The sequence below is a fragment of the Nanorana parkeri genome, unplaced genomic scaffold, assembly GCF_000935625.1.
Source record: "Nanorana parkeri isolate BGI_ZX_2015 unplaced genomic scaffold, ASM93562v1 scaffold131, whole genome shotgun sequence".
Taxonomy (NCBI): domain Eukaryota; kingdom Metazoa; phylum Chordata; class Amphibia; order Anura; family Dicroglossidae; genus Nanorana; species Nanorana parkeri.
Window position 1 is genome coordinate 1,712,178 of NW_017306399.1, and position 10,975 is coordinate 1,723,152.

At 44.4% G+C, this 10,975-nt stretch overlaps 1 protein-coding gene across 4 annotated transcripts in view; it reads left to right on the forward strand.

Annotated features, from left to right (window-relative positions):
- Positions 1–9,156, forward strand: part of PGM1 (phosphoglucomutase 1) — a 40,562-nt gene extending 31,406 nt beyond the window's left edge. For all 4 annotated transcript variants that reach the window (XM_018553853.1, XM_018553855.1, XM_018553854.1 and 1 more), the window contains 4 exons: positions 2,091–2,226; positions 2,982–3,165; positions 3,368–3,502; positions 8,906–9,156. In XM_018553853.1, the coding sequence (XP_018409355.1) occupies positions 2,091–2,226; positions 2,982–3,165; positions 3,368–3,502; positions 8,906–8,995 (545 nt within the window). In that variant the 3' untranslated portion in view covers positions 8,996–9,156. The remainder of the gene's footprint in view (positions 1–2,090; positions 2,227–2,981; positions 3,166–3,367; positions 3,503–8,905) is intronic.
- The last annotated feature ends 1,819 nt before the right edge of the window (positions 9,157–10,975 follow it).

A 10,975-nucleotide genomic window follows, 5' to 3' on the forward strand; every position in this document is an offset into this window, starting at 1 on the left:
CCTGACCAGAACTTTTATTTTCGATTTCGTTTTTTTCTATAAAAGTTTTGTTTGGCTGCTCAGTTTCGGACAATGTATTTTCTTTCTCCTTCTATGTGACCGACGTACGGGTTCAATTCTGACTGGTATATGGAAATAGGGGAAAGCCAAAAATGTATTGTGACTGGCAACACGCTTTCGGGTCAGCCGACGTGTGACAATGAAACTGTGACACGTTGGCTCAATAGATCGGGAGGTGAGCAAACACATACCGGGTTCACTCACCTCTCGATCCTGTCACGGCTCTCTGCCATGACATGGGAGGGGCTGGGTTCCCATCTCCCCGCTCCGATCCGCTAGCGCTGACTGGGGGAACGAACGGGGAGGGGGCGGGTACAGCTGGCCCTGCCTCTATCAATCATCTCTGTCTGTCAATCACACAGCTGGGTAGATCTCGACAGCAATGTCTGGATCCACCCCGGCTGCGGCGGTCTCCGTATACCGCGAGCTGTAGCTCGCGGTATACTGAGCCTAGGGTGACGGGAGGACGCTAGTTTGTGTCCTCCCGTTACCCTAAGGAGAACTATGGGGAAAAACACTCACCCCATAGTTCTCCTTTTAATCTGCTTATATTTTGCCTTCCCTGGTGCTGCTTCTCCCAACTCATCAACACGCTTCATGATATTAAATAAAATCTTTGTTTGAATTTCATATCTTATTTTATACCCATTGATGGGTTTCTGTGTTTCTCTATGCAATGCAGGCGGCTCACGGCTGGTGGGAGGGGCCAGCAAGGGTGCTGTACATATCTTTCTGAAAACATCACAGCACCTTAGTCAATACTGCTCTCACGCAGGATTCTCGCCCTCTCTCTGTCCCCAATTTATTGCTTGCACGCTCTCCTAGATTTCAAAGGACATAAATCACAACTGCAGTGATGCGCGCTCCCCAGCTGAAAAGAAGTAAAGCATGCAGACAAAACGGGAAGTGAGATAAAATCCTTCTTAAAGGAGAACTATGGGGTCAGTGTTTTTCCCCATAGTTCTCCTTAGGGTAACGGGAGAACACAAACCTAGCGCCCTCCCGTCACCCTAGGCTCAGTATATAGGGAGCTGTAGCTCGCAGTATACTCAGACGCCGCAGGTGAAGCGGTTCCCGACATTTGTGCCGGGATCCGCCCAGCTATGTGACTGACAGCTGGCTCTGCCTATCTAGGGGCAGAGCCAGCTGTACCCGCCCCCTCCCCCGTCCGTTACGCCAGTCAGCGCTGGTGAATCCAGCCCCTCCCCTGTCACGGCAGAGAGCTGTGACAGGATCGAGAAGTGAGCGAACGCCGGTATGTGTTCGCTCACCTCCCGATCTACTGAGCCGACCTGTGACAGTCTCATTGTCACAGGTCGGTTTAGAACTATGAGGCTGAGTGAAAAGCACCCCGCCTCATAGTTCTCCTTTTAAGTGAGGAGAATAGCCCTTTTATACTGTTATCAGAACAGGTTTCAACTTCCTATTGGAAGATTTCCCCTGACGTCCTGTACTGGTGACAACATTAACAGGGTTAATCACAAAGGGGTGAAGAGTTTGGAGAAGGCAGGAGAAGTGAACAATCTAGGACAACATCGCTGACCTGGAAAGTGAGCTGAATTGGAGAATGTTTCCAGATCCGCTATGTTGTCCTAGATTGTTCACTTCTCCAAACTCTTCACCCCTTTGTGAATAACTCTGCAAATGCTTTCCCATCATTTTCTGTCTAACAGAAGTCCTATAAATGGGTAAACCTCTCCAATTATAAACACAATAAAATAAAAATGTGTTTGGGTCAGGGAACAAAAAAAATAATTATGTAGAGCTAGTGCTGGGCTTTTTGGTTAGGCAGCCCTGCATAGTCTCCAGTCCCTTCAGAATCATGAAGCCTCCTGTATTTAATTCTAATTTTCTTAAATATTTTTTATCATCAAATAATAAAAATTATAGATCAGTTTTTAAACTTTAAAAAAAAATGAAAATAAGATTAACCAAAACTACAAATTTGGGGTCATTTCTTGCCTCCTTTGTGTCAAAGCCAACATGGACACAGCTGATTTTATTTATATTTTCTATTAACGTGTACATAGGATCTGATCACATCCGGGAAAAAGATGGCCTCTGGGCTGTCCTGGCCTGGTTATCGATCATTGCTACCCGCAAACAGAGCGTAGAAGACATCCTGAAAGACCATTGGCAGAAATTCGGGAGAAATTTCTTCACCAGGTAAAAAAAAGTTCTACTTAATCTGCCTTTTATGCAAATAACGTTTATTGAGCTTAAAGTGATATTAAAGTCAAACGGTTATTAAAGGAGAACTATGAGGGGGGAGGTGAGTGCTTTTCACTCACCTCATAGTTCTAGCCGACCTGTGACAATGAGACGGTCACAGGTCGGCTCAGTAGATCGGGAGGTGAGCGAACACATACCGGCGTTCGCTCACCCATCGATCCTGTCACAGCTCACTGCCGTTACAGGGAAGGGGCTGGATTCCCCTCTCCCCGCTCCGATCCGCCTGCGCTGACTGGCGGAACGGACGGGAGAGGGGGCGGGTACAGCTGGCTCTGCCTCTAGATAGGCAGAGCCAGCTGGAGTTTGGGCTGGAGTTTGGCTACCCCTGGCTTAGATGGTGCTCTATTTAGTGGTCGGGTGCGTACCTCACAAAGTGCCGAGACTAGTTATTTCGTTTTTCGGAATTCGGGTCTGAAAGTCAATTCGTTTCGGAATACGGATTTGGACGAAAATTCGTTTCGTTCTTTCGTTCGTTGCAGCAAAGACATTTAAGAGGAAAAAAAAGGTTTTTTTTTCTCAAATGTCACTTTGCTATAATGAAATTTCGTCCAGACTACCGCTAAGGAATTTCGGAATCGGAAATTCGGATTCGTTATATCTGTAATTCGGAATTTCGATTCGGAACGAAACAAATCGCACATGTCTATTAAAAACACAGTTAACTTTTTAGAACCTCTTTTGTTGTGCAGGTACGACTACGAGGAGGTCGACTCCGAAGGCGCCAACAAGATGATGAAAGACCTGGAAGCCGTCATGTTCGACCGTTCCTTTATCGGGCAGAAGTTGGCGGTTGGAGACAAAGTTTACACTGTTGAAAAAGCTGACAACTTTGAATACAGCGATCCGGTTGATGGAAGCATTTCAAGGAACCAGGTGCGCCCGCCATGGCAGCTGAGGCTGAAAATCAGATTTTTATTCCGTTTTTTTAGTCTTCCATTCCTTGACTGGTGTCTGTCCCTCTCCAACCCTCCCAATATGCTCGGCTTCTTTTGCCGCCAGTCCTCCCTCCAAAACCAGTCTGTGCTCTTTCCCCGGGTTACTCATAACATGATTTTTTATTGTTCTCTCTCATCAGGGATTAAGGCTCATCTTCACCGATGGCTCCCGTATCATCTTCCGACTCAGTGGTACCGGCAGTGCCGGAGCAACTATCAGGTTATATATAGACAGCTACGAAAAGGATGCCCCCAAAATATACCAGGATCCTCAGGTAAATGCATTGCCAAGATGGCCGATAGCTTGGTTTTTCCAAAATGGCGTCATGTTCGTTCCGCTCCTGTTCTGCGCATGCATGCCAAGTCACTGTCCTGTTATCACAACTAGTAGATTTTAGATTATAGGAGAACTATGAGGTGAGTGAAAATCACTCATCCTCATAGTTCGAGCCGACGTGCGACAATGAATCTGTCACACGTCGGCTCAATAGATCGGGAAGTGAGCGAACACATACTGTCGCTCGCTCACTTCCCGATCATCTACCTGCAGAAGAAGTTTTGGGTCACGGGAAAACGCTAGTTTATGTCCTCCCGTGACCCTGGGGAGAACTATGGGGAAAAGCACTGACCCCCCCCCCCATAGTTCTCCTTTAATGCAAAGTATCAATCAAGTGTTAAGTGCAATTAACCCTTACTATGAACTTCTCATACATTGAGTGGCCAGATTATTATGCCCACCCCATCAGTACTTCGTTGGGTGACTCCACGAGATGATGAAAGGTGATGCGAGGAATCTGACACTGCGCTGTTACCCTTCTGTTGTCTTGTACCAGTCTTGCCACTCTCCGTTCTGCCCTAACATTGACTAGTCGCTGACGGCCACAATTCGCACGTTCAGACCCAGATTTTCGGCTGACAGTCCGGTCTTTAAACACTTTAACAACAGCTGCTCTTGCACATTTAACGAATTCTGCTGTTTTGCTGATACTCGCTCCATGGCTCCGAGCGGCAACAATCATCCCACGTTCAAAGGCTGTTACATCGCGTTGTTTCACCGTATCTTCAGAAACAAATCACTTCTACTGTCGTGGCAAACAACCTGCTTCCCTATTTATAATGGTCTGGCCCTCTAGCAACTTCAGCACCTAGGTGTAGGTGGTCATAATAATCTGGCCACTCAGTGTATATGTACATTACCTGTTAATCCTGTCCTGTGGCTAGCGAACTGTGACGGTGTGATCTCAAGTCTGGAGACGACTGGGCAGGGCTGAGAGGGAACGTGTTGTCAGCCCACAACAAGAAATTAGGAGCAGAATACATTTCGGATCACGCATTGCAGGCATGTACTGCACATGTCTTTCTTTATTTTGCACTGACGTCCACTTTAACTGGTTGTGGATCTTCTGCTTACAAGGTACACACTAAGTGATTTAATCTAAATTCTTTTGACGTACCTTCTACACTCTCCTCCCCTGCCGGAGCCATTGTTGGCATTATTGTCAGCAAGATCTGGCTTTAAAGGGTGGCACATGTCCAACATTTGTCTGAGGACAGTGTTTGCGCGCATCATTAAAAAATATGTTGCCAAAGTGTTTTTGAATATGTATTTCCACTAATTACTTTGTGTGCAGATCAAAAGTGTGTCCTTAGGTCTGCCTATAATGTTAGTTATCATAACCTGCCCTGAATAACTCTTTTTTTCTCATTTTTTTATTTTTATTTTTTTTGTAGCGTTGCTTGAAAAAAAACAAAAAAAAAAAACAAAAAAAAACTTTTTATTTTATTTGTGAATACTTTTGGCATGCTCTGTGCCAGAATTAATCATTTTTTAGTATTATAAATGGGCAAAATATAGCATCATTTTTTCTACAGTAACACTAGAAATTAAGGTGTTTTTTCTTTGTACCTCTGGAGATTGCATAGAAAATGAAATTATGAAAATATATACTTGTACTGTATATTATATATTGAATAATAAAATAGAATTTCAAAATATTTTTTTATTAATAAATGTAATAATTGTAGGCATATAGAAATACTAGTATCGGTACTCGTACTCACCCAAATGCTCTCGATAGTTATACCGATACTTCCAGTATCAGGAAGCCGAGCAGTGAGTCATTACATGCCACCCAGCTTTCTGATTGGCCATGGAGCCAGCTCCATGCTCCCAAGGAGCACGGAGCTGGCTTCCTGACCAACCAGGAAGCCGGGAGGGGATGTAATGAATTGCCCCCCGGCTTCCCAACCAATCCTGAAGCCAGGTGATGTGTAATGACTCGCCGCCCAGCTTCACCTGGTGACGAGGAAGCATGGAGCCGGCTTCCCAGTCAATCAGGAAGACAGGTGGCGAGTCATGACATGCCGCCCGGCCTCCTGATTGGCCGGGAAGCTGGCTCCATACTCCCTCGTCACCAGGTGACAGCTTCCCGGCCAATCAGGAAGGGGGGGAGGGCAAGTCATTACATGCCCCCCCGGCTTCCTGATTGGCCAGAAAGCACATAATGCTAATCGGGAAGCCAGGCGGCGAGTCATTAAATGCCATCTGGCTTCCTAAATGGGACTTCTGGTATCGGTATTCAGTATCGGCGAGTAACGGGAAAAAAAATATCGGTGCTTGATACAGAAAAACCCGTATCGATGCATCCCTAATTAATTGTGCATTATAAATGTAATGGAATAATCAGTAGGCCCATTGCGGAAAGGTAAATATTGCTCTAGTCCATAAGAGGTGAACAGGTGTAAGAACTGAAGTGGTTAATTCTTGCTTAAAAAAAAAAAAGAAAAAGCCAAAACCCCCTTTCACCACTTTCCAGGTTTAATTTCTTTACAATACAATCGCTATTTAAATCACATTTACCGCCTACTGTGATGGCTTAAATAATGCTGAACTCTTCCAAACCCACAATTTGATTAATCTCTCCCTTTTTTTTTTTTTTGCTGAATCCTGCAGCGTGCCTCATCGTGGGTCTGGAAATGAAATCTTAACGAGCTTTTAATTCCTAATTTCATCAGTCTCTAGCCAAGATATTGTCTCCTGCATGCAGCCCAAACTGAATTCCTCCCTCGTCTAGTTGGCATTCTGTCCGGGATAGCATTTCCCTTTGTCTACAGGTGTCTACATTGCAAAAAAGAGCTTTTCGTGAAATGAGGGAGGTAGACATTAAAAAAAGCAATGTCAGCAAATGAAGAACTCCATCTGTATATCGAACACTATAAACTGGTTGTAAGGGGGTATAAAAAGGTGGGCCCTTCGTTGCGCTGCTCAGGGGGCTGGCTAAACATTTCGCAGGTGCAGGAAGCAGGCGCCCATTTTGTAATACTGCCCGTTATTGTCACCGCTGTGTACACAGCTGCGAGCGCCAGTTACTCGCTGCAAGTCCCAGTCGTTTTCCACATCCTGTCCTAAAATGTTATTAGACCTGGATAAGAATATATGTGCAGCTCTATGACATCTTTTTTTTAGTCATTTATTAAAGTAGATTTGAGTAAACAAAAAAAAATCCCTTATTCAGCCATTTTTTAAGCCGTACGACGTGTGTTTACCCGCGGTTCTTCTATATATTATAACTATGGTGGAAATGTGCTGATAATGGAAATTAAAGTGGAATTTAATCCAATTTTTTTATCCTTGTATAAGTGCTGAAGCAAAAAATCCCGTCTATTTATTTTTTTCAATAAACCTTTTAGGCCCCGTTCACATTGAGCGATTTATCGCGCGGTAATTCCCATGATATCGCGGCAATTTACCGCGCGATATCGCTCTCCAATGCTTCTCAATGGGGCAAAGGGTCCTGCTGTCGCGGGTCGTGTGTCGCTACAGCAGGACCCTTTTTGGAGCGGATTTAGCCGCGATTCAAGCTTGCTCAATGCAAGCATTTGCACGATATTGCGCAAAATGCAAATCGCACGACAAACGCCCGATTTGCGAACCGCTCAATGTGAACGGGTCCTTAAAAAGCATCTAACACAAGACAAATTACATTCAAAAGAGAAAAAAAATGCACGATATTAAAATATAATTGTAATTATTTAATATTGCATACATTTTAATTACGTACCCTAACATATCCTTATGGCCCTAAAAAATGGAAACTCATTTTATGCAAGGTATTACTCTTCTTTTACCAAGTTTAGAACATCCATCATGCCCTTATCAAACCATTATAAAATGATCCACACTAATATAAACCAATGACCAAACAATTATCCAACAAATCAATTGTTTGGTGCCAGACCCGGCGTCTGGAGGCATTCCCAGCAACAATTCGGAAATGTATTTGGGGCCCATTTGTACCTGTGCCATTATTGGGCAGAAAAAAATATCCAAAGACCTGTAGCACTCCTTACCGGAACTCCATACGCATTTGTGGGTGCTCGCAATGACCGCGGAGGGCACTGCATTCAGCATAATCAAGTATAGGAACGTCACCAGCACACCAGCACGACAAAGACTAAGATGTCAGTGCAAATCCATTTATTTTGATGTCAAATATCACTCAGTGTCATCAAGCGCTCTCGGGGGCCACACAGGGTCCCCTTCATCAGGGGTTTAGTCTGAGCCTGATGAAGGGGACCCTGTGGGGCCCCGAAAGCGCTTGATGACACTTTGAGTGATATTTGACATCAAAATAAATTGATTTGCACTGACATCTTAGTCTTTGTCGTGCTGGTGACGTTCCTATACTTGATTATTGGGCAGAATTCCCCCCAAGACAGGAATTGAAGGCAAATCTTCCTGGTGGGACCAAACAACAAAATTACATCCAAGTAAAAAAAAAAAAATCCATCCAAAAATTATTAATTAAAAAAATCTCTGGTCATTCACTTGTAGGGTTGTTCTGTGTAGGAGATCGCATTGCAGCCTGCTCACAGCAAAGTTGGAAAGTGATAGCGGTGGAGAAGTGACTTCTTTGCACCATCTGCTATCTGCTGGTGGTAAATGATTCTTGTGCCATGTTTCCTAGATACACTCCTGGAGTTGGTCCCCCTTGGCAGCTATATCAGCCTCCACTCTTCTAGGAAGTCTTTGCACCAGATTTTGAAGTGTGTCTGTGGCAATTTGTGCCCTTTCGGTCATTAGACCCATTTGTGAGGGTCGGGTACTGATGTTGGATGGGAAGACCTGGCTTGTATTTGGTGTGCCAGTTCATCCCAAAGGTCTTCAGTAGGATTGAGGTCAGGGTTCTGGGCAGGACACTTGAGTTCCTCCACACAAATCTAATCAAACCGTGTCTTTATAGAGCTGGCTTTGTACACAGGGCACTGTCATGGTGGAACAGAAATGGGTCGTCACCAAACTGTTACCAACAACGAGTCGATTAAATAGATTATAATCGATAATAGTTGGCAATGATGCAACCAATCGGGCAACTAATCGTTTATGAAAATAATTGTTAGCTGCAGCCCTAGTTACCACAAAGTAAAAGGTCTTCTATCATTAACACTCCCCGTAACTGGTAACACCTGAATTCCATAGTTTGGAGGGCCATCCACATACTTTTTCCCACATAGGACATTTATCACACCGATAGATGTCCACAAACTTTTGGGCTAAAACTAAAATAGTTTTTCAGTTTTAGATTCACGTAGCATAATAAAACCTCTGCCTTTTAATTTAATTGAAACGAGGTGTGTCACCATAAAATCAATAAATTGTCTTCTCTTCTCCATTACAGGTAATGCTGGCCCCTCTGGTTACCATAGCACTTAAACTGTCCAAGCTGGAAGAGAGGACGGGCCGCACAGCCCCAACGGTCATCACATAAGCGGACAAGGCTTCATCGCAACTGAAACATGGATTATTGTTCACCTGTCCACCTCGTCTGCCCCTCCCCCTCCCTCCTGTCCTGTCTGTCAATGTAGTTCGTCACTCAGCAATGTATGTGAACTGGAGATAGAAGCTGAAGAAAGTAAATTTATTTGGAAAGCGGACTGAGTCTTTTATTGTATTTACTGATTCATGTTTCACTTTAGTCTTGTGCACTAATATTCATTACCAAGTTAGAAACTGACGCTTTAGATCATGTTTTCTTAGTGTAAAGCCCACCAGATTTTTTATTTGTCCTAAAATCTTAATTACAAAACAAATTTCACACGGGGTACATCCAGGACCCACACTTTGCAAAGCAAGCTGGCCTTCTTTGTAATAAAAACACCCCCCTGTGTGTAACTGACTGTGTGTAACTGACTAACCCAGAAGGTCATCACATCATTTTTGAATAATGCGTAATTATTATGCCCTGTTTGTGGCTACCCCATAACACATTTCTAAAGGTAAAGGTCATTTTTCTTCTAAACTAGGACTTTGCAATAAAAACCCCAACCCTGCATGTGTGCTTGTTAGCATCCTGTGTATAATTGACTAAGCCAGGAGGTCTTGCCCTTTCTAGGAGAGACATACCAAAAACACTTGGTGGTAGCAACATTAGCGATAAACTGGTTAAAATTAACTCCATTACAAAAACTAGAGGCCACCACCTAAAATTGGTGGGAAAAAATTCCAGCACAATGGGCGAAGGGGGTTCTTCACAGTAAGATCAGTTAGGGTCTGGAACTCACTGCCGCAGGCGGTGATTTCAGCAAATAATGTGGAATTGTTCAAGAAACTTTTGGACGATTTCTTAAGGGACCGTAATATACAGGGGTACAGGTAATATACAGGGGTACAGGTAATAGACAGGGGTACAGGTAATATACAGGGGTACAGGTAATAGACAGGGGTACAGGTAATAGACAGGGGTGCGGGTACTCCTAGAATGAGATCCTAATAGGTTGGACTTGATGGACTAATGTCTTTATTCAACCTCAAATACTATGTAACTATGTAACTTTAAATAATTCTTCACAACAAGAACCTTAAACACTACACGCAGGATGCCAACATTCATACATAAAAAATGAATCTATAAAATATGTGTGTATATATGTTTACATACACACACTATATTGCCAAAAGTATTGGGTCAGCGCATGCTGAAGCGCACAGTGCGCAGAAGTCGCCAACTGTCTGCAGAGTCAATAGCTACAGACCTCCAAACTTCGTGTGGCCTTCAGATTGGCACAACAACAGTGCGTAGAGAGCTTCATGGAATGGGTTTCCATGGCCGAGCAGCTGCATCCAAGCCTTACATCACCAAGTGCAATGCAAAGCGTGGGATGCCGTGGTGTAAAGCACGCCGCCACTGGACTCTAGAGAAGTGGAGACGTGTTCTCTGGAGTGACCAATCACGCTTCTCTGTCTGGCAATCCGATGGACGTGTCTGGGTTTGGCGGTTGCCAGGAGAACGGTACTTGCCTGACTGCATTGTGCCAAGTGTAAAGTTTGGTGGAGGGGGGATTATGGTGTGGGGTTGTTTTTCAGGGGTTGGGCTTGGCACCTTAGTTCCAGTGAAGGGAACTCTTAAGGCATCAGCACACAAAGACATTTTGGACAATTTCATGCTCCCAACTTTGTGGGAGGAGTTTGGGGATGGCCCCTTCCTGTTCCAACATGACTGCGCACCAGTGCACAAAGCAAGGTCCATAAAGACATGGATGGGGGAGTTTGGGGTGGAGGAACGTGACTGGCCTGCACAGGGTCCTGACCTCAACCTTATAGAACAGCTTTGGGATGAATTAGAGCGGAGACTGCGAGCCCGGCCTTCTCCCCCAACATCAGTACCTGACCTCACAAATGGTCCAACATTCCCATAGACACACTCCTAAACCTTGTGGACGCCTTCCCAGAAGAATTGAAGCTGTTAGAG